Genomic DNA, 23,559 nt, shown 5'->3' on the forward strand with positions numbered 1-23,559 from the left:
CAGCTTTGTCTAACCCGTTTTTTTTCTTCCACTCAACTTTCCATGCACATATTTGGATTCGGATCTCTGAACAATATGCTATTTCAGCTATGAAATAGAAACAACTCTTGAAATAACATTCCAAGTCAGTTTGCCTTCTTTGATATTGAATTTTCTGTAATGAATTTTTTTATTATAGATTTTGTATTTATTCAATCTTTGAATAAATAACTGGAATATCGCTCAAGCTGCGAGCAATTAATTCTCTAACAAATATTGAAAGAAAAGCCCCGGACCTGTATTTTCTTCTGAAATTCGCAGTAGCACATGGTATGATGTTATGCGTACCATGTGTATGTGGCGCATGGTTTTAATGGGGGGGGGGAAAAAATGAAAAAAATGGAGGAAGCCCCGCCTCTTTCCGTGGGGGTTACCATGGCAAATGGTGTCGACGTCATAAAGGAAGGAACACCAGCTATAAGAGGTTCTGCCGCGGCGGTTCGCGAGCTCGGATGTGCGCTCAGGAGTGACACGTGCTGAAGATTAAAAATAAAAAATTAAAATAATAATAAAAAAATTAAAAAATACCGAGCGCATCCAGGAGTTAATTTTATTTTGATAGATTTTTTTTAAAAATTGTATATATTTTTTTAAGGCGGAGTTTAATTTGACCAATTTTACTTGAAGAGGGGAAAATTAATCTTTGCAACCATGGGAAGAGGGGTGAGTATATATATACATTTTTCCTGTTCCGTCCGCGGGTCTGCTCATAAACAGGCGGTTTAAAAGTTTAGACGACATTCTAACAAGTGTCTGTAAATCGATGTTGGTCGAAAAGGAGGTGGAGACCAACGTGCGGAGAGATAAGCCGCACTTTCGTGTCAAAATGCCCGCTGTTTCCGCGTTTTAAACCTCGCTGAGCCAGAAGCCCCTCAAACTGAGCACATTTTTGGGGCTGTCTGAGGCGATGCCTGCTGGAGATGTCTGAGAAGTTTTCGTGCTTTCCCGAAAAGGAGGAGAGATGGGTCCCTTCGGAAAACGCTGCTCGGTGTCGGGTTACATAACGGGATGTTCTCCGCCGCCTTTGGCTGTCAAAGTTTGCCCGCTTTAGTGGAAATAAAAGCTGCTAGAATGGAGAAAATAACGGGCGTCAAAGCGTGGAGGGCAGAACTTTTAGTTCTCCTTTCAGGCGAAAAATGTTATTTCAAGTGGCTGCCAAACTTGGAAAATGATGCCTGACATGTAGGAAGTCTCATAAGAAGTTTTTTTTTTCTTTTGCTTCTCTGAAACATTGAGGTGATTTAGTTTGTGTATTCCGGTTGCAGCTTTTTTTGTGTGTGACTGTTCTGCTTTATGTCAGGCTTGTCTGGAGTCCTCTCCTTGTAAGGAGGCTGACTATGGCTGCTTTTCTATAGTATTGATTCTTTACAGCATATACAGAAAAAAACAGTCATAAAAACGTTATTTAATTTTATTTTACTGAGATTTCCCACCAGCAGTTTAGTGTTTGCTTCTAAACTTGAATTTGTTTTTAGGTGTAATTTCCATCCTTTAGATGGGTTCTGTGACCATCCTGCTACATCAAAACCGCCTCCTGTCCGTTTTCCATCAACTTGAATCGCCCATAGGATGAAACTGATCTTTGCCGCCACACCCTGCCATTCTGCGGATTTCAGATTTACCCCCCAGTGGGGATGAAGAGACAGAGAAGCGGGTGGTGGTGGTGGGAGACGGGATCCAGCCGGTCTGGCGGGAGATGTGAAGACGGAATTCCTCGTTCTGGGCTACATCTTCAGGCTTTCTCGTCCTGAGTTTTTTTGGCTTCTGCTGCTTGCTCCCAAATGAGATCAAAGCCATGCCCTGCCCCCATCCAATGCCCACCCTCTTCCCCACAGCAACCCCTTCTTCTTCTTCTCTGCTTCCCCTCCTTTTCTTCTCGGGTAAATACAGCCAAATGTGAACGAGGTGGTCGTCTTGTTGCAGGGAAGGATGAGAACTGGTCTGGCTATAATTAAGGAGATCTGGGCTATTGGGTGCACATGTATGACGAGACTCCCGATGTGCCCCAACCCCCACCTCCTTGTTTTTTTGGACTTCTGCCTTGTTTTAAATATGAGATTTCCCTCTTCGCTGCCTTTTTAGCAGTTTCCTCAACCTCCCCACAACACTGGGCGATAAAAACACTAAACCAAGTGAGCTAGGAGGGGGCTCTAGAAAGGGAGGTGTCAAGCAGATGGGTGGAGGGGGTTGAGACATAAGGCACCAGTTGCCGCATTGCCACTGTTGAGGAACTTGACTGCAGATGGGCATAAGGGGAAAAGGCGGATAGTTCAACCCGCCCAAGATGCTGATTAAACGTAATATTTTCTTTTTTTAAACCCAACCAGCCGGACGTCTCGGTTAATCAACTGCGTTTTTCAGTTAGAAAGATGTGAAGCGGATCGCTGATGAGATCTGAAACAAAATGAGGGCAGGGTGGCACAAGCTGCAGACCTAGTGCTCAGCAGTCGTAAGGGAAGGGAGGTTTGGAGGGGGTTTACTGAATAATTCATACATCACAACTTAATTCAAATGAGCTTAAATCGCATAGATTTTTCAGTCCGTTCTACTCTTTTTGTGAAGTTTGTTGTTTTTCCTACAGTATGTGCTAAATTTAGCCAACCTTGGAATTCAAAGTCGCACTTTAGACGAGGTTAGATTTGGCTTCAGTGGAAAAGACTGCTATGGAGGATGGAAATGCGTTGGTACTAATCAGTCACCTGATTGAGCTACCAAAACAAAGTACTGATGCTGGTACTCCAAACCTGCATTCCCATCAGCCTTGCTTAGCCCGTTTTAATCCAACTTTAGCTCACTTGCCTAGAAAGTCTCATTCGTTTGGGGATCTGTGAATCTTTAATCGTACTCTAATGCAGACCAAAAAAGCGAACTCTGGTCCACCTACAAACCTTGGTCTTGGTTCGGTTTAGATGAAATCTGGTGCTGTTCGAACGCATTTGTGAATGGCAAGTGGACCAGAGACCGCTCCAAAAGCAGGAAGCGGACTATAGCGCAGGGCATTCTGAGTAAATGCAACCAAAGCAAACACAAGAGTCCAGTACAAGCGGGAGAAATGACTCGTGGTCTTTTAATAAAGATAAAAGACAAATCCTACAACCCCAAAAATTTTATGCCACTCTATTTTTGTTTACATTTTATGGAAAACGATGTAGCACTCAGTGACTTCTTCTGAGGTTTACATGTGGTTCTTGGTGCAGCGCCCCCACAGGAAAGGGGTAGAAAAGCTTTTTCAAAGGGTTTGTGTGGTGTGTAAGAGAACCACAGCAGCTGGAAATAGAACAAATGTTGCAACTTTGGTTCATAATAAAACCAAGTCTAGTGGACTATCAGGTGGGAAAACCTGAAAAATCAAAAGCAAAAAGCTTGGCATGTTTCTAGTTTTATTTCCTTTTATAATCTAGAGTTATGCTCATTGAGATGCTCTTTGATGGCGCCTTGTACTTTGAGATGTTTGCTCTAGGAGCCTGTTATGAAAGTTGATTGAGCTGCTCCGGACTAGTTAAAGATAATGAAACTGGTATCTTGGCTATATGGGAACTCTGAACCAGATAGTGTTATTTTTACAGGGCCCTGATCTCTGTAGTATTTTTCATGATTCAGTCTGGATTTAGAAAACTATGCAGAGATGTCCTTGGTTTCTTCATAAAGTTGTATTTTTGCACATTTGAAAGCTGATGAGAAATGTCCTTGTGTGTAGTTTCTGAGTTCCAGAGTTGACTGAGAACAAATAAATCCACAGTAGAACAATCTGCTAAATAAACAGAGAAAGGGAACTTTAGAACAACAACACGTTCCAGATTAAGGCCCTTCAGCTGCTTATTTTTCCGGGGGTTTTTTTCCCAGTGTAAACTGACAGACCGTCAGCCCGCTGGCCACCTCTAATCTCAGCCAAAGGGGCTTCGGACTAGACCTTCACATTTATTTGTTTTCAGTCCATTTCCCCTCTTGTTCTCTCTCTACCTGTTTTCCTTCCCCTTTCTAAAGGATTTAACATTCTTTCCGCTCGGCAGTCATCGTGTATTAACGGGATTTCGTCGCACACTGCCCCTTGTCTGTTTCAGAACACAGTGTACTTCTTTCCTTTTTCTCCCACCTTCATCTGTAGCTCCCGCTGCCTTACTGTTGCGTTTTCATTCATCTGATTATTGCGTCGCTAGTCGTCGCTTCCTCCTTTTCCTAATCTCTGCCCCTTTCCTCACACAATCGGAGTCGAAAGTTTTTGCTTTTGTTAAGCTTTTTTTTTTTTCCACAAGCCTGTTGCTCAGCAGTGGAACATTTCCTTTCAGATTGTCCGAACTACATGCTTCCTCTTCCTCTACTCTTCTGCTGAATGAAAAGCTCAAAATGTTCCATGACGAATCCAAGAGGTGATAAAATCCAGCTCCTAAATGCTTGAGCCGTTATGGCAGAGTGACGTAGAGTACGAAATGCTAACCATAACTCCTACTCAGTTATAGTGTCTAACTCCAGTAATGCCAGTAGGACAACTAGAAGAGGTAGAAAAAAAGTGTTTGTTATAGATATTTCCAATTTAAATGCCTTTAACATGTTGTCTTTCTTTAATTTGTTTTTAAATATAAAATTTATTTGAAATTTACTTTTAAATTCAGAGTGCTTGCATTTAGATTTAGAGTGTAGGAATTACTATGTTAAATACAGTCATCCATCCAGGTGAATTCAGTCTGCCAATGTTTTCGGCTCATCTTTGGGAAATTTGACCTTTAGATCCACTTGTGCACCCTTTCCACATATAAATTTACCAAGAAATCTCCCAGATTGGTTTGGAGATGGGGTATTTCGACAAGTGTATGCATCTTTCTCTAAATCAAAGCTGTTCAGATGTTTTTGACTGTATTCCTAGCTGTTGCTAGATCTGCTTCTTGACCTTTTCCAAGATGAACTTGACCAGGGAACCTCAACAGAAATCTCTTCCAGAGACTGCCAGTCTGTCCCTCCTTGCGTCAATCTGTTTGTTTTGTAGATGGCACTCTGACTTTCTGGAAACATTCTAGCAATCAAAACTTTCAAGCTTCTTGGCAGAGCTGATGATATTCCCAGATTACATTGGTTGCCCACTAATGGTGACTCTTGAATTTTCCTTTCAAGTCTAGCTACCATCGTTCAGCCATTCATTCTTCAGCACTTCCAATCAAAGCTTCCTAAATCTTGGTCCAGATTGAGTAGGCATCCAGTTGGTCTGCCTCTTTTTTTCTAACTGGAGTTGTCAAGGAAATCTCAACGGGACTCCCGCCTCAGGAGGAGTCTCTGTAAGTTCATTCGTTCTTAAAAGCAAAGTGGCTGGTTTACATTAAGAACTTCATCTTCCAACCAATCTAACTTTGTAACTCCTTTTTTGGTCATTTGTACGGTGTTTTCAGTTTGGATCGGCGAGACGGCCAGTAGTCAGTTATACCTAGGGGTGCACCAATTGCAGTTTGCCGGCCAATCACCGATGTATTAAAAAAAAATCTGACCGCCCTTTTGGTCAGACCTGTTGACAGAGGTCAGTCGGCTCTCTCTCATGGCAGAGCAAAAGGACGGAATGTCTTATGTTAGGATCTTTGTGGGGGTAGATGAGATTGGTTGATAAGATTGATTTCATGCCTAAGTATAGAACAATTGATAATCTTCCGAAATTAAGGAGCTGATTTGTTAGTGCATCCCTGGTTATTCTTCTGGATGTTTTCACCTGACTGATTTTGCCTAGAAACCCACAATAAGAAACCCAGTTCAGGAGGACTATCCGTACTTTAAAGTTTATTTGGAAAGTGCTTACTCTCAGTACCTAAGTTTTGAAGATTATTTTTTTGCAGTCCTAATGGTCTTCCCATTCTGGATTTTCTAGAAAACAGCTTGTTTTGCTTCTTTGCTTTGCCTCGTTGGGATTTCTATAGAAAACCTCAACAGGAATCCCCCTCAGAATGAATCCTTCACTACCTACACTTTTAGCAGTACAAAGAGACAATGGTTCATTCTTCAAAGACCAAATTCATCCATTGATCTCTCCACACGTCCTGAAAATGTAGGAGGCGGTTTAAGACTTTGAGGTCAAGAACTTGATTAGTCTGTATTGCTCTTTCTGTTTTTGGATATTTGGTTGTCAAATTCAAGGCTTTCAACTCTTGGAGGAAAACTTGGAAATAGTAGATTTAAAAATTGTAATGGAAAAGGACAAGTTGACATGGAAAACTCAACAAATATTGTGACAAAATTTCTTTTTAAAGACTTGTAGAACAGTCAAGTCATGTAAAGGCAGAGTGAGTTTGGGTTCTTGGCGATTTGTAGGAGTTTAGTTTCCCAACAATTCATTCATTCATTCATTCATTCACTTTAGTTCCGCTCTGGGAAAATTGGAAGTTGCAGAGGACGTGAAAAGAGTTCTAAACAGTGTAAATGAACACACTCCTTTTTCACAGTTTGAACAGGAAAGATTTGTTGGAGGAAGTGGGAGAATAATGGAGGGATAGATGTGGGAGAGTGGACTTGGGAAGAAAGAAGAGGAGGAGGTGGAGAATTCTGTCCATTCATGTATCCACAGAGGAGGGGTAATTGTTGTTGGTAGCAACCGGGTGAAGTCCCAGAGTTGGTGTGTGTTGGAAGTGAGCGGGATACAGTTCAATGAGCAGCTTGTGTATCTGGCTGAACACCCTGGCACCAGAAAGGCCCGCTAACAGGAATCCTGCCTGGAAAACGTGAGGCGCTTTGAAAACACCAAGCAGATTCTTTCTTCTGACTCTCGTCGTTCAGCAGGTTGATCTTCCAGACCTGAATCGTTCCTGTCTTTCTGTCCAAAGCCGTTTAGTTTTTTTGCAACACGACCCAGTTATTGGAGAAGTTAACATTATTATGAAGGATTTCTGACTGTAATCTTCACAAAGAGCATCATGAGGCCGGAGTGGCTGGAAATGGCAGATCTCGAGTAATAAATGGCTTGTTGGTGTTTGGATGAAGCGGGCCCACATGCCTGGGGTCTCAACGGTCACATGGACTGGGTTCTGAGCCCTGTGCCTGTGCTGTAACTGCAGGACGGTGGAAGCTAGACAAAGAGCCATTGTTGGGTGTACAGTAGGCTTCACCAGAAGATACAACACTTTTTAAATGCTTTTTTTCTTTCCATTTTATCTTCTTGCCACCATCTCAACATCCTCATAACATCCTGACTTTTCCTCGACTCTCTCCTGTTGACTCTTATTTTAATGGAAGCGCTGCATGAAGAAAACATTTGTATTGGACTATAATAACAGACAAAAAAATTGGATTGGATAAATTTGTCTGAATTTTATTCCCACATGGTGATTGTACAAAAACAGGCAAGAAACTGTTGCTCCATAAGTTTAGGCAAAATGTGTCAAAATTATTCTGGGCTAAGCAGAAAATGTATGTATATTTTGGGAGGTTTTAGAGAATAAACTCTACTGATGACCAGTGATGGCATAGTTACTTTGAAAAAGTAACTTTAATCGGATTACTGATTACTCCTTGAAAAAGCAAGTTAGTTAGACTACTGATTACTTGATTTGGAAAGAAACTAAGTTACATTAAAAGTAACTTTTTTTTAGTTACTTTCAGCAGCTGCTAACAACAACACTCCACCACCTGTGAAAATTACATTGATCTTTGCCAAAACTTAATTGCAAGTTATTTTAAAATGGTAACGTCAACACTGTATCTCCACTTATAAGAAGGGAAGATTGTTTAATGCTTACAACAGTACAAAAAACCTTAAATAATTTGTGCGTGTTTTTGTGTGTTCCAGTATTGTCTGGAAAACTATAAACAGGATTTTAAGGCGTTTGTTTGTCGCACGGAAACGGTGGTCACTCCCCAAGACGCGTATAGGAAATAAAATTAAATAACGAAAGAAAACAGTAACACAGAATGATTTCGATAAGTTACTGTAGTCCGACTACTGGATTTGAAATAGCAACGCGTTAGATTACTCGTTGCTGAAAAAAGTGGTCCGACGTCAGTAATGCGTTACTGACATCACTGCTGATGACCTTTTTTATATGTCTTTGTTCCAGTTATTTAAAATGTAGTAATTTTTTCCCTCCAATTTAAAAAATTTTTTTTAATCCATTTTAAATTCAAAATCCTTTTTCGATCAACATTAACCCAATGCAAACTTAGGCCCAGTTTTCATTCCTAAAACCACCCAATCAGAAGAGAGCTTGTTCTGTTAGGCTCCAACAGCTGAATTTTTAGCTTAATTTTCTCTTTCCTATTAAAATGAAGTTCAGAATAGAAATTAGATTCCTGTAAAAACATAAGACAAATTGTTCTGTTATAAATTGGTGTGTGGAGGAAAAAACTTCTCCAGTGTATAGTGCATTACTAAATTATTCAACTTTCATCTTTTCACATTACTACCATGACTGCTGCTGTGCTTTATTGTAACAGACCAACTTCAGGTTGTGCAGGTTTATGAAATTAGAGGAAAAGTGTTTCCTATGTAGTGTAGTCAGTGTAATTAAGCTGTGATTGGTCCATGTTTAAATGGTTTATGATGTGAAGATTATGGAAAATCTGCTGTTGGCTGTTTGCACCTTTTGGTCTAAATTTGTATTCATGCATTTCAACACCAACATGCACCTATTGTCTTACTCACAGGGACTGTCCCTGTAACTAGGACTGCTTCACATGGTACATGTCTGCATTACACTCAGGATTTGAGGGGATTTCTGTGGTCTTGGTTCCTGGAAGGTGATTGGTTAACATAAATATGAGTTTTATTCTGACTGTAGTTTGGTGGGTCTTTATCTAAGGAGTGATGATGCAATGTTTCCATGATGGAGGCCGCAGAGCTGAATGCATGCCTGCTTCTGCTTCTGCTGGTTGAATGTGGAGCTCAGCCGCTTTTCACTGTTTACAACTGTTTTAGTGACGGAGGCTCTGATTGGTTCAAAAGCCAGCTCTTGCATCCTTATGGGAAAGCTGGAGGACAGTGATTTTTTTCACTGCAGAAACACAAAATCATACCAAGAATATTTGGTCCACTTTCTAGTGCAAATATATTTGTTTGACCTTTTTTCAACTGTACTAGCTTACAAATAACATTTCAGCAAGATATAGGAGCTGGCTTTAAGTTAATAATTCCTCAACAGGGTTTCTCTTAGTATATTATAAGCTAAGCGTTTCTTGTTTATTTAAGTCTTTTTTAAAATGTTTGCATTTTTTAAGACTTGGTGTTCAGGTATTAATCTTCAATCTTTGAATAACACATAATTATCAAGTGATATTTTCTAATTTCCTGCCATCTTTGAACATTTTGTAACTCAAAAACACGTCAATATTAAAGAATTGACTCAAAACAAGCTCTTATATCTTGATGAAATGTTATTTGTAAGTTAGTTGTATCTTATTTCAAGTGTACTAAGATATTTGCAGTAGAAACTGGAGTAAAATGACTTGGTAAGGTTTTGTGATTTTGCAGTGTAAACGCCTGCTTGAAAAACCAAACTGCTGCTTTATGTGTTTGAGGGATTTTACTGAAGTTTTCAGAGCTAATCAGTAACATGACTGGACTGATTGCATTTCAGAAATAACTGAGAAATAATACAAGTTTTAAGAAGATTATATATCCATCTGTCCAACCATCCATTCCTTATCAAATATCCATCCATCTTATTGGTGTGTCCACCATCACTGTGCTTGTCCATAGTTTTCCCATCAGCCATCTGGGCATAAATATGAATTATTAAACCTTTTAAGGGACAGAAGGTCCTAAAGTGGACAGCAGGGTGTGAACCAGAGAGCACTGCAACAGATGTAGAATCATCTGAATGTGAAGAGTCAGGTTTGGTCCAGTCAACATGTGGATGATTGGCCCCAACTGATGGGCCCCAGGGGCACACAGCGGTCCCAAGCCACAGTGTTTTCCCAGCTTGGCCTGCCGGGGTGTTTGTATGTGTATGTGTGAGTGAGCTTGGATCACACACGGCGCTCTGGGAAACTCTGTCATCTGAAGCCCTAGAAAAACAATATTAGTTAGCATTTTCCATGACTGGGCCGAGGACAGGATGTCCATATTTGGTCATTTTGTCGCCCAAATAAGTATTAGAGAAGAACATGGTTGCAGGAGCCCAGCTGCCTCATTAGCAGTCCACTGGCGTTCCGCTAGCCCTGTCCCCACGCTACCAGCCTCACACCTCAGCTCCCCGTTAGCCGCTGATTTATTGATGAGCCTTAACTCCTGATCAATGTTAGCATCTGCTGCTTCTGGCTCCCATCAGCTTCTGGCTACACTGGCTCTGCTCGGACCCAGACACCGATAGAGACGGGTTCACAGAGAAAGTTCTAGAGCGTTTTCACTCCGACTTTATAACATCAAACTCTGAGGTTAGCAGTCCGCCTCTTGTTGTCTTGTTGTCAGGTTTTCATCGTAGACGTTTGATGCGACTGCAGAAGTCAAAGGTAAAAGGTGATGATTAGACAAGAACTCGGAGGTCAGGATTTTGTAATGAATTGTGTTTTTGGATCAGAGTTCTTGGTGTTGGCAATACATGAGACATTATTGTAATATGTAGGGTCCCAATGCAGTCATTAAAAGTATATTTGCTTTCATCATTTTCCAAGTCAACAGAAGTATGAAAAAAATGGGGGATTTTTTTTCTTCTAATTTTTCATATTTTCTTAGTTGATTTAATATTTCTTCCTCAGTATCTGATGTTTCACTCTCAAACTCTAACATGAGAACGACTTCACTTCCCTTTGGTCTGTAAACTAAACATAGATTAATCGGATGTTTGCTTCCTGAATTTAGTCTGAAATCCCAAACAAAACCCTAAATCTGCTGGATTTAGTCATTTTTACAAACTAAACTGAATCCGTAATAGAATATTCTGTTCCATAACAGAGCTGATTTAAGTTGGTCCGGGTGGAAACACTGGTCCTGTACGAGACCTGTAGAAGCTGAACCCTGTTACAGCATGGTGGAACCAACGGATGAAAACACAGGACTGCTTTTCAGACGATACAAGATGAACTGTAAAAATGCTGAAAAGTCTGGAAATCTGTCTGGATTTTGCTTTGAAAATGATCTTTTTCGGGGCGTGCCGTGGTGGCGTAGGGGTTAGCGCGACCCACATTTGGAGGCCTCAAGTCCTCGACGCGGCTGTCGCGGGTTCGACTCCCGGACCCGGCGACGTTTACCGCATGTCTTCCCCTCTCTCCTTCCCCCTTTCCTGTCAGCCTACTTCATGAAAAGGGACTCTAGAGCCCACAAAAAGACCCCCTGGAGGGGTAAAAAAAAAAAAAAAAAAAAAGAAAATGATCTTTTTCAGCATTATGCAATTAATATAATCTATAATAGATGGTGACCTTAGTGATGGAATTTAGGAAGCTCAGTGAGACGGGTGGGCTATTTGTATTGTAGAAGGACAGTAGAGATAAAAATGCAGATTATTTATGACCCAAGCTGTTCTTATAATATTGCAGTCTCATATTTTTGTAAATCCACATCAACGATCACAGTTCAGTCCAGTTCAGATCTATAGCGAATCTTGTGGTTTCTACTCCAGTGGACTTGCCCTCCAGGATTTCACAATTGTTTTTGCGACTTTTTTTTTTTTTTTTGCAATCAAAATCCCAGATTCTGATTGTAGTGTAATTGGACACAAACATTTTTATTCTTCAAAGAAGTTAAAAAAACCTGATTTTAGTTCCTTGCTGTAACAGTCATAGATGTAGCCGGAGATCAACTCGGGCTGAGTCAGTTGGGTAGTAGAAAGAGGAAACACTGCCCCCTGCAGGTGGGAGTTAGCATAGCTTAAACAAAATAGTTTTGAGCATTTTTATGAGAATTTTGCAGTAAATTCTATTATGCATTAGTATGGAAAAAAAAGGCAGAAATCTGTTGATTTTTGGGTGATTATTTTATTGTTTTTTATAAAAAACTGTAGGACCTGACCAGCGCAAATGCTAACCATGCATCCATTTCCACCAGCTGCTTAGATGATTGTATAATAAAGATCTCAGGAGTGAGTGAAGTGTTGGGTTCAACCAAGGGGTACAACGTGACTCTGAGCCATAAGCCACTTAAACCAGATCATGACCACAAACTGCCTCAATGATGCCGTTTGTCCACTTCTAATGGAAGTCACTATTATTCACCATTCATTTGAAATGATTGCCTTTATTTCTAGAGATGCCCCCTCCCATTTGGATGCTGATATCCCAATCATTTCCCCACCTTGTTGCTAAAACCGGGAGAAAACTCGGCTCCATCAGCTTTCCAGTTTTAGATGCGACAACACGAGGCGTGTAGACCTCTAAAGATTGTTGTGGTACTTAAAGCAGGTGAGGTATCGGCCGACCGTCTGCTGCTGCCTTAAAAGCAACTCTAAGCTCATACTGGTCTTATTGCAGCCTTGTAAGAGATAGGCTGGAGGTGTTAAGACAAACAGAGCGAGCTAATCGTCTCATGCTGGAGAAATAAAGGTTCTTTTAAATAGGCCAGGGGTCAGTTTCAAGCCGTCAAAGCAAAGTTCACTAAAAATGTTTCTTTTTCTTCCTCACAGCTGCTTGGAAGGAGGATCTGTGTTGGAGGCTTTGTTGCTTTGTCAGCTGCAGGGACGGCGGGTGATAAGGAAGGACGTCTACAGGGAGACAGCAGGGAAGTCAGGGACAGACAAGAGGCAGAGTGTTGCTTTGTGCTGCAGCTGATTGCGGACATCAAGTGCTCAGATAGTCGCAAACCAGCCGGACGTTTTCAGTGTTGAAGGAATACGGTTTAGTTTAAAGCTCCACAGATTACAGAATGATGACGTGACGGGAGAAATTTCACAACAGCTGAGGATCATTCAGACCAATATCTGTAATCACATTTTTTTCAAATATTTAGTAAAACCCTGTGAGTTTCCAAAGCCCCACCAGAGTCCCAGCTGAAACCTGAGGCGGAAGTCCATCTCTGCTGCTGCAGGTCACTCAGTAGTGGCTGCCCTAGTTTGTACTCAATGCCGTGATGCGCATCCTGGACAAAACCAGGTATGACCCCCACCTGATTGATCTTTCTTTTCCGTGTCTCCAGGAAGGACGAGAGCAGTATGAGCTGGCCGCCACCTCGGAGCAGGCCGGCAAGAAGAAAGGAAAAGGGAAGAAGAAGGAGAAGGATATGGACGAGCTGAAGAAGGAAGTGGACATGGTGAGTGTCCCGCCTCGGCAGGACACCTTCCTCTGATTGCTCAGGCTCTTTTTCAGTTTGCACGTCACTTCCTTTATGTTGTTAGCTTTTCTGTTCCTGTTAACTTACTCTCTTGAGATCAGAGAAAATAACACTGTAAAAGCCTGTTTAACATTTAATGTATTTTTTCTACTTCAATTATATTTAATCACATCTTAGTGGACTGCATGTGGAAGGTGTTCCCTCTCCTTCTGTCCTTTTAAACCAGTAAATGTTGTCACAGCTTCTGTCTGAAAGGTGCTTAGAGAATGGAAAGGTCAGCCCCCAACGGGCTGCAAATGTCACCGGCGACGGCAATATTGGACCCAGACGTGAACACTTTGTCTCTCGTTGCAGGACGATCACAAGCTGAACCTGGATGAGCTCCAGCGCAAGTATGGGACAGATCTCAGCAATGTGAGTGAGACAAGTGTCCCACACATGGACACCCATCACTGAGATTAGCGAAAGACTTAATATCCGTTTGCTGCTCTTTTCAAAAAAAATTTTTTAAAGTTTGATAACTAACATTTGGTTGAACGTCTTCTGTATGTTTATAGCTTTGAAATAATAAAGTGTTTCTTTTTAATATTTGAGGTTTGCAACAAAAGTTAGAAGAAACCAAAACTCTTCTTTCTGAAAAACTACATTAAGAGTGCTTGGTGAAAGGTTAAAACCAAAGAATGTCCAAAGTTTAGAGGAAAACTTAAGAGATTAGTTAAGTTAAGATGCACTGAGTTCTAAAAAGGTCACAAATTGTTCAATCTTAAGGATGATAAAGACAAAGTGCAGCCTGTTCTTTTAACTCAACAGTTTCATGAATTTGCAATTTAGCATTAGCTTCTGCTAAATGCTGTGTTGGCGTAGCGCTTTAGCTGTAGCAGGACAAATGTTTATGATTAACAGTTTAGTGTCAGTGGACCTACTGATTATTGTTAGCAATTTAATGTTAGCACTGCTAACTTTTCAATTAGCCTTTACTACCCAGAAACATTTAAGGACTTTTTGTGCCAAGTCAACTGGGTTGTGAATCAGACCCACTGGCCTTGTTCCATGAACTACTTTGATGAATAGTAGTGGTGAATAGAATAGTATAGTATTGGTAAATATTGGGATCTGATCAAAATTAGCATTTCTATGTAGAAGCTAATCAAATATGTAAGCTGTTCAGTGTTTGATTGACAAAGGGAATGGACCTTTCCTTGTAGAACACAGACCTTTTCCCAGTTCATCATGTTCATGTAGAAGTTTTTCCACGTCTTGCTGCTGAAAGCCCCCTGACTTAGCTGTGCTGCTGGTCTTGGAGGGCAGATAAAGGAGAATAGTTGATTTGTGGCTCTAGTTGGGGTCTCTGTAGGCTCAGCATGCCCCCCTCCAGCCCTTTTGCACTGATGTTGTCCCATCCTAGCCTCCTCTTCCTTCAAGATTCTTCCCCTTTCTGCAGATGAACCCTGAAGCCCTGTTTCTCCTGTTCGCGCTGTGTTGCTAGGCGACAGCAGCACCTGCCGTCCCCTCTGGACCTAACAATGTTTCATTGTATTGTAAAGAGTGATGATGAAACTTACTAAGAACGTGAGTCGAGGGTTTCCAGCCATGTGTGACGTGACTCTGCTGCCTTCCAGGGTCTGACTGGAGCCAAAGCTGCTGAGATTCTGGCCCGGGACGGACCCAACGCCCTCACCCCCCCTCCCACCACCCCAGAGTGGGTCAAGTTCTGCAAACAGGTGAAACTAGATCCCCCTGGTCAGAGACTTTAGAGTTGAATCCATTTATTGGCTCTAATCCTGTGACTTCCTGTAGATGTTTGGCGGTTTCTCCATGCTGCTGTGGACCGGAGCCGTCCTCTGCTTCCTGGCCTACGGGATCCAGGCCGCCATGGAGGAGGAGCCCGCGAACGACAACGTAGGAAAACCTCCTTCAAATCCTGGGAGGATCCCTCTTAAGAGCTAACAGCTGTGTCTGTCTGCAGCTGTACCTGGGGGTTGTGCTGTCTGCTGTCGTCATCATCACTGGTTGCTTCTCCTACTACCAAGAGGCCAAGAGCTCAAAGATCATGGATTCCTTCAAGAACCTGGTCCCCCAGGTGTGTCTCTGTTAGCATAGCATTCATCCATGTGCTCATGTTGGGGATGTGCTAGCTAAAACGTGTGGTCTTGCAGCAAGCTCTGGTGGTCCGCGACGGAGAGAAGAAAAGCATCAACGCCGAGGAAGTGGTGGTCGGGGATCTGGTGGAGGTGAAGGGTGGCGACCGGATCCCAGCTGACCTCAGGATAATCTCTGCTCACGGCTGCAAGGTTGATGCTCCCTCTCTCTCTCTCAAAACCCTTAAGAGGCAACATTTTACTGAACCTTCATAACTCCAAAGCAGAGAAACGTCGGTTTGAAATAACTGTGACTTTGAAGTTGAGCTTGAAATATCGAGTCTGGCTTTGATTTTTGCTCTTTGAAGCAGCTGGAGGCTTGGTGTGTAAAGCAGCATCCAGAGGATTCCATCTTTTAGTGTGTCCATCCAGCAAACACTTCTGGGCCAAACTCCACACTCTTCCATGAGCTCTGAGTCCTGGTCAACCCTTTTAAATGGAAAATTACAGAAGTGTCCAAATTTAAAGCAGATAATTCTGTAGGTAGAACCTGGAACAATGGCTTAATGTGAAGAGAAGAATGGACGCATGAAGGATGCTTGTATTCAGAAAGGAGAGATGGAAGGATGACACAAAAGATAAAAAAGATCTTACATATCCAGACTTTTCAAATGCTTAAATAAAATTCCATATTTTTCAGACTAAATTGTAACTCTGAAGGTCGCTGATTAGGGTCCTTCCTGATTTGGTCAAACAGGAAGTTGATTCTGTCTCTGAAAGTGAACCCTTTGTCTTTGTTTCTTGTTGTTCAGTCTAAATGTGTGTTCTGGTTGCTCAGGTGGACAATTCGTCCCTGACCGGCGAATCAGAGCCGCAAACTCGTACTCCAGACTTCTCCAATGAGAACCCGCTGGAGACCCGAAACATCGCTTTCTTTTCCACCAACTGCGTTGAAGGTACGAGGCCAGAAGTGTTCCAAGCACTTCACCAACTTTTATCAGTCAGCTTAAGTCAAAGATGTAACCCTGGTTGCAGGAACGGCTCGCGGCATTGTGATCAGCACCGGAGACCGGACCGTCATGGGCCGGATCGCCACGCTGGCCTCTGGACTGGAGGTGGGACGCACACCCATCTCCATTGAGATCGAGCACTTCATCCACATCATCACCGGCGTGGCCGTCTTCCTGGGTGTGTCTTTCTTCATCCTCTCCCTCATCCTTGGCTATACCTGGCTGGAGGCCGTCATCTTCCTCATTGGTATCATTGTGGCCAACGTTCCAGAAGGTCTCCTAGCTACCGTCACTGTGAGTCTACAAGTCTCTTCGTCCTCTTATCTGCCAATCGTCAAGAATATTCTCTCAGTGAAGAGTTGCTTTTTGTTCCCAGGTGTGTCTGACTCTGACTGCCAAGCGTATGGCCAAGAAGAACTGCCTGGTGAAGAACCTGGAAGCTGTGGAGACTCTGGGCTCCACCTCCACCATCTGCTCCGACAAGACCGGCACCCTGACCCAGAACAGGATGACCGTGGCCCACATGTGGTTCGACAACCAGATCCACGAAGCCGACACCACAGAGAACCAGAGTGGCACCTCGTTTGACCGGAGCTCGGCCACCTGGGCGTCTCTGGCCAGGATCGCCGGACTCTGCAACCGAGCCGTCTTCCTGGCCGAGCAGAGCAAACTTCCCATCCTCAAGGTACAGTCCTCTTCTACTTGATGAGACTTCTATTCTCTGTAAATAGTGACCTTGTATACTGATGAATGTTTTTGAAATTCAAATGGATTAAAATAACATGGAGTCAGTCTGCTACTAAACATTGAAGTAGAAGAAAAATAGATTTTTTTTTTTTACACACAGATGTGAAAAGTGTGGGTTTCTGTTCCGTCTCGATTCAGATTTCGTCCTGTAGATTTAGAGGTGAAGCCCAAAAGTCCTGCAGGGAAAGGAACTTCTGCAGAGCAGTGACACAACCGCAGGGGTTAACACTTACTTATGGAACATAAATTATGTAACATAATGTAAATTATTATTGAAATCTGCACAATAGCATTAGCTTCTGCCAAATGCTGTGTTGGTGTAGTGCTTTAGCATTAGCTTCCACTCAGTACCACATTGGAAAAGCACTTAGAGTTGGTGGAGCTAACTTTTTGACGATCCCTAACAGCAGATAACGGGAAAAATTTAGTCTTGGAAATGTTGAATTTTTAAACAGAAAATCAGCACATCGTGGTAACCACAAATAGAACACAACTTCCTGATAAAATACCCTTATGTATTACAAGTTATGTCTTGCATTTTAATCAAACATTGAACAGAGAATTTATTTTATTTTTTAAATTTAACTAGAGGTTTAAACTTTGTGGTTAAAAACAAGTTTACTACTTAATTTCCTGTGTGTCTGAACTCCTCCCCTAATCGCACAAACACAAATATCCATCTCTCTTGGCTCTGAGACTCTCTTGAGTCTGCTTTTTTTTGTAACTTGTTTTTATACCCGGTAACATGTGGTGTGTGGGCGTGGGCGTGTGTGTGTGTGTCTGTGTGTGTGAGATAATCACAAGTAAATGTCTGTCTGCCATTATAATTACCCCGGTGTCTGTCACGGCTCATTGTTTTTCTTTAAGTCTCTGTTACGTAATGTATGGAGGGTAAACGCTATTTTTATCAAGGACTGTAATTATGACTGCAAAAAACCTAAAAAAAAAAAAAAAAAAAATGTTTTTCCTGAAACTTGTTGTACACTGTAGATTAGTTTAATTAAATAGGAAGGAAGTAGGAAGATTGAGACTTCATGTCACTGATTTATTTATTTTTTGTTAAAAAGCGAGATGTGGCGGGCGACGCCTCGGAGTCCGCTCTGCTGAAGTGCATCGAGCTCTGCTGTGGATCGGTGGCGGAAATGAGGGAGAAAACCCCCAAAATAGCCGAGATCCCGTTCAACTCCACCAACAAGTACCAGGTGTGACATCAGAAAACTCGACAAAAACAATCTTCCAAGAACCTTCAGAGCTTAAAAACGAAACATGGAAAAACGTGACGTTCTCAATCTGTCTTCTATCACGATCAGCTCTCCATTCATAAGAACTCTGGAGCCGAAGCAGAGTCCAAGCACCTGTTGGTGATGAAGGGAGCCCCAGAGAGGATTCTGGACCGCTGCGCCACCATCATGATCCAGGGCAAGGAGCAGCCTCTGGACGACGAGATGAAGGATGCTTTCCAGAACGCCTACCTGGAGCTGGGAGGTCTAGGAGAAAGGGTTCTCGGGTTCTGTCATTTCGACCTGCCTGATGAGCAGTTCCCAGACGACTTTGCTTTTGACACGGACGAGGTGAACTTCCCCATCGAGAACCTGTGCTTCGTCGGCCTCATGTCCATGATCGACCCGCCCCGGGCCGCCGTGCCGGACGCTGTGGGCAAATGCAGGAGCGCAGGAATCAAGGTCTGCAACATTTTAAAACCAAGTGGAGTCATTTCACGTTCAGAATATAAATAATGATTCAAAACTGCCTTCCTACAGGTAATCATGGTAACGGGTGATCATCCAATCACAGCCAAGGCCATCGCTAAAGGTGTCGGCATCATCTCTGAAGGCAACGAGACTGTTGAGGACATCGCTGCACGTTTGAATATTCCAATCAATGAAGTTAATCCAAGGTACTTTTATTGGGGAAAATGTAATTAGCATGTAGAGTCAAAATCTGTGGAAACCCTCAGGGCTGTCTTCTTGGTCCCAGTTTGTTTTAAATTTGGCGTCAACTTTCCTGAAATGGGATCATAAACGACCTGATGCAATAATGTTCCCATCCAGGGACGCCAAGGCTTGCGTCGTGCATGGAGGCGACCTGAAGGATCTGGCCCCCGAGCAGCTGGACGACATCCTGAAGTACCACACGGAGATCGTTTTTGCCAGGACCTCCCCGCAGCAGAAGCTCATCATTGTTGAGGGCTGCCAGAGACAGGTAGACTTGGACGTGCTGGAGTCTGGCTGGTTATGTGGTGTTTTTTTTTTTTCCCAAAACAGTTGGGGAATGTATGCAATATTTATTATTGGCTAAGATAGTCATATTTAATTAGAAAAAAAATATTGTCTGGAGCACATACCCTCTGCTTGAGTTGCTTATTTTCCTGTTTTAACAGATGAATTAGTTTCTGTTGATCTGATGAGCTTCCAGTTCAGTTAACATGGTTTTTTTTTTCTAACTCTCAGGTTATTTAGCAGCCGCAGCTGAATTATTCTGAAACTGCAGGACTCTGCTTCCTCTGCAGGGAGCCATCGTGGCGGTGACGGGCGACGGCGTCAACGACTCTCCAGCTCTGAAGAAAGCCGACATCGGCGTCGCCATGGGAATCGCCGGGTCCGACGTCTCCAAGCAGGCGGCCGACATGATCCTGCTGGACGACAACTTTGCCTCCATCGTTACCGGAGTGGAAGAAGGTTAAAACATGTCCTTTAGGGGAATCTTTCACCAGGCTAGCAGAGGGCTTTAGTCTGTGTTTTCTCTTCTTCGTCAGGTCGTCTGATCTTTGACAACCTGAAGAAATCCATCGCCTACACTCTGACCAGTAACATCCCCGAGATCACCCCCTTCCTCCTCTTCATCATCGCCAACATCCCTCTGCCTCTGGGCACCGTCACCATCCTCTGCATCGACCTGGGAACAGACATGGTAACGTCCTTCTGTCCGCCCTGCTGAGGGCCCTCTGATGCCCCCGTGCTCCAGCCTGTGGCCCTGACTGCTGTAACTTCCTCCAGGTTCCCGCCATCTCCCTGGCGTATGAAGCAGCTGAGAGCGACATCATGAAGAGACAGCCCCGGAACCCCAAAACAGACAAACTGGTGAACGAGAGGCTCATCAGCATCGCCTACGGTCAAATCGGTAAATGGACGCTTCTGACACTGAGCTCGTCTTCTGCAGTTATCTGGAGAGTTTATCTGTCTGGGCTGAGATGACAAGAAGAGGAACACAGCAGAAATAGACCAGCACTGATACAGAAGTCTGCTTCTAATGTTCATTTAAATAAAGCCAAGAAGAACTTGTAGACTGACATTTTCAGCTATAGTAAAACATATTATTGTTATTGGTTATTTCAACTTGGTCATTTAAAATGTATATTTTTGAATTAGACATTTAATGGCACATTCGTTTATTTTGTGACATTTACCTTAAGTTTCACATCTCTATGATTCTGGAAGCCATTTCACAAGCTTGTGGGCTGAATGGTTGATGCCGAGTGGACAGAGTGTCTGAGCAGCTTGTGGTGACCTCTGACCCCGCAGGAATGATCCAGGCGCTGGCCGGGTTCTTTACCTACTTCGTGATCCTGGCTGAGAACGGCTTCCTGCCCTCCACCCTGGTGGGCATCCGGGTCAACTGGGACAACAAGTACATCAACGATCTGGAGGACAGCTATGGACAGCAGTGGGTCAGTGGCTTCTCTCTGATGGGACGAGCTGGGGGACAGTCCAGCTGCATGTCTTTCTTAAATCTGGATTCTGCTTTGGTTCCAGACCTACGAGCAGAGGAAGATTGTGGAGTTCACCTGCCACACGGCGTTCTTCGTCAGCATCGTCATCGTCCAGTGGGCCGACCTGATCATCTGCAAGACCAGAAGGAACTCTGTGTTCCAGCAGGGCATGAAGTGAGGAAGAGCAGTGAACTCTGGGTAATTCCAGAGCCAAGCCAGGACCACGTGTCAGGATGTCCTGACTTGCTGTTTCTGCATTTCAGGAACAAGATCCTGATCTTCGGCCTGTTTGAGGAGACCGCCCTCGCTGCCTTCCTCTCCTACTGCCCAGGCATGGACGTCGCCCTCAGAATGTACCCTCTCAAGTGAGTACTTGTGTTTTCAGCCATTTAGAGTTCATCCAGGATTCCTACAGCGAGAAAGTCTGGAATCTGACTGCAATATATTTCAGGTCTGGAACATTCCAGTCTAATATTTATCCTACTATTCCTTCTTTCGTTCTTTTTTTCTCCTTCCTTCTTTTTGGTCTTTCTTCCCCTTTTTCTCCCCTCAAGTCCTTTTTTTGTTTCCTTTTTTCATTTTATTTTCTGTTTTCTTCTCCCTTCCTCATTTCCCTCCCCATTTTCCTTTCTCCTTACTTCCTTCCTCCCCCCTTTTTTCTAGCCGTTTTAAAATTTCATCCTTATTCCATCTTTCCTTTCTCTTTTTTTTTGCTTTTTCTCCTTTTTCTCATTCCTTCCTCTTCTTTTTCCTTCCACCCTTCCCCATGTTTTTCAAGGTTCCCACTGTAGAAATCCATGAAATAAATGAATTTCCAAATGTTGCTCTGAACAGAATGAGTGACTGGTCCGACAGGTCGAGTCTGGATCGTTGTGTAGCAACGCTGTCACCCAGAGCTGCAGCTTCCCATTCATATATTCTGTGTGTTTGTGTGTTTTTCCAGACCCAACTGGTGGTTCTGCGCCTTCCCGTACTCCCTGCTCATCTTCATCTACGATGAAATCCGTAAACTGATCCTCAGACGCAGCCCAGGAGGCGAGTCTCTAATCTTTCTTCAGTTTTTCTTGATTCCTTCTTTGGTTTCTAACCCGAACTTCCTGTTTCCTGCCTTCTCCAGGCTGGGTGGAACGAGAGACCTACTATTAGAGGCCCACCAGTCCAGTACGCTCACATCTTGTCCTCCACTCCTCCTGTCTTTGCATGAATATTGTCTTGCTGCTCGGAATAAAAATTTTAACCTCTGACAAATAAATTGGAACATGTTTTTATATTAGGGAATGCTTGATACTACTATTAGATCAATACTGAGATGAAAAATGCTGATGATGATAATAATGTTGATGATAAATGATAATGCTAATAATGACATGAACATTGACATGACTATGCGTGCCTTGTTTCTGAAACAGGACCAATTTTATACATGTTTTTAACAGTTATGAACGTTCAATAAAAATGCACTCGAGTCAGGTCCCAAAAATGCCTCCTGTCCTTTTTTAATATATTTATTTATGAATGCGTCGCTTTATAGCTAAAGCAATAAGAAATGCTACAAGGATTTGCCTGCTACGTTTCCTAAGAAACCGGTACTTCTTAAACTAAAAAAAGAGATTAATGTTGGAGGACTTTAGAAAAAAATTTAATTTAATAAGTACATTACAGAAAAAGTCAGAGTAGAAGTATTCTGTTTACTTTTTTTTTTTTCTCCCAAAACAAGGTTGGTTACCAGAATATGATCACTCTTGTATAAATTAAGATATTTTGATTACACTCCATATCAGTAGGTGGCAGTAATGCAACATTAACGTTTCTTGACAAGAGCCAATAAAATTCAAGAAGAAGAACCTATCAGATTTTTAAAATCGAACATGGATCAGATTGTAATTATTGTGGACAAATATAAACGGTACACTTTTTTTATATTAATGTATATTAATGAAAGAGGTGGTAATTAGAAATTAAAACAAGAATAAAAGTAAATTGGATATAAGGGAATTGTTTCAAAGATATGGGGATATATAGTTTTTAGCAGTATTTTTAGCTTAAGAACAGGTATTTTGGGAAGAATATATTAAGTAAAACATACGAAGCTGAAGTTGGTTTCCGATTCGGGAAATGGTTAAAGGGCGATTCCACCTATTTTTTCCACTACCTTCCGCATCTTTAATCGACTCTAGTTTAAAAACCATAACACCTAACCTCTTCAAACCTGGACTGGAATATTCTTCTCTAATAGTAGAATATTTAGAACCATGTTTGGGATTTGTGAAACCTCAATAAAATGCATTTTTTACCCTTTTTTGCATCCAGCTCATATTAGAACTGCTTTAATTCCAAAACCACAACACCTACAGACTTTGAAACCTGGACTAGATTATTCTGCTCTAATAGCAAAAATATTTTTAATCCATGTTTGGGATTTGTGAAACTTCACTAAAGTTTAGATTACTATTCACACTTGTTCCATGCAGTTTTTTTTTGTTTTTTTTTGTTTTCAAATTCAATTCTAATTCAAAACCACTTTATTAATCCCAGTGGGGAAATTTTCATATCAGTTCATTTCTAATGAAAAGGAAGTAAACTGTCCAGAGAAGGCCTGCATCTGGGACGTCTGTCGGCCTCGTGATCCTGCAACTGCCCAAAAATATGAAAATGAACCAGGTATAGACGTTCTGATGTAAATTTTGACATAGGAAGCCTTTCAATAATTCAGATTTTTATTTTTCACATCATGAAATTAGAAATAAAAAAACTAGAAAATCACACACTTTACAATGCATTTCTTTATCATTTCCACCGATTCTCATCCAGACT

General features: G+C 42.3%; 1 protein-coding gene across 1 annotated transcript; it reads left to right on the forward strand.

The window, feature by feature from the left end:
- Positions 1 to 457: 457 nt before the first annotated feature.
- Positions 458 to 22,225, forward strand: LOC116716130 (sodium/potassium-transporting ATPase subunit alpha-1). Its single transcript, XM_032556986.1, has 22 exons — positions 458 to 702; positions 13,067 to 13,180; positions 13,556 to 13,615; positions 14,821 to 14,922; positions 14,999 to 15,100; positions 15,168 to 15,281; positions 15,358 to 15,492; positions 16,118 to 16,235; positions 16,315 to 16,583; positions 16,666 to 16,974; positions 18,104 to 18,238; positions 18,347 to 18,718; positions 18,797 to 18,933; positions 19,088 to 19,238; positions 19,546 to 19,714; positions 19,792 to 19,946; positions 20,033 to 20,156; positions 20,558 to 20,703; positions 20,789 to 20,919; positions 21,009 to 21,110; positions 21,689 to 21,780; positions 21,863 to 22,225. The coding sequence occupies exons 1-22, from the start codon at positions 691 to 693 to the stop codon at positions 21,889 to 21,891; spliced, it is 3,078 nt and encodes a 1,025-aa protein (XP_032412877.1). The 5' UTR covers positions 458 to 690; the 3' UTR covers positions 21,892 to 22,225.
- The last annotated feature ends 1,334 nt before the right edge of the window (positions 22,226 to 23,559 follow it).

This window comes from Xiphophorus hellerii, chromosome 24, assembly GCF_003331165.1.
Source record: "Xiphophorus hellerii strain 12219 chromosome 24, Xiphophorus_hellerii-4.1, whole genome shotgun sequence".
Classification (NCBI taxonomy): Eukaryota; Metazoa; Chordata; class Actinopteri; order Cyprinodontiformes; family Poeciliidae; genus Xiphophorus; species Xiphophorus hellerii.

Bases quoted from the DNA above. Each gene is read 5' to 3' on its own strand.
- LOC116716130 (XM_032556986.1), top strand. The intron at 15,282-15,357 runs GTGTGTCTCTGT...GTGGTCTTGCAG, and splicing joins TCAAGAACCTGGTCCCCCAG to CAAGCTCTGGTGGTCCGCGA. The intron at 16,236-16,314 runs GTACGAGGCCAG...CCCTGGTTGCAG, and splicing joins TTCCACCAACTGCGTTGAAG to GAACGGCTCGCGGCATTGTG.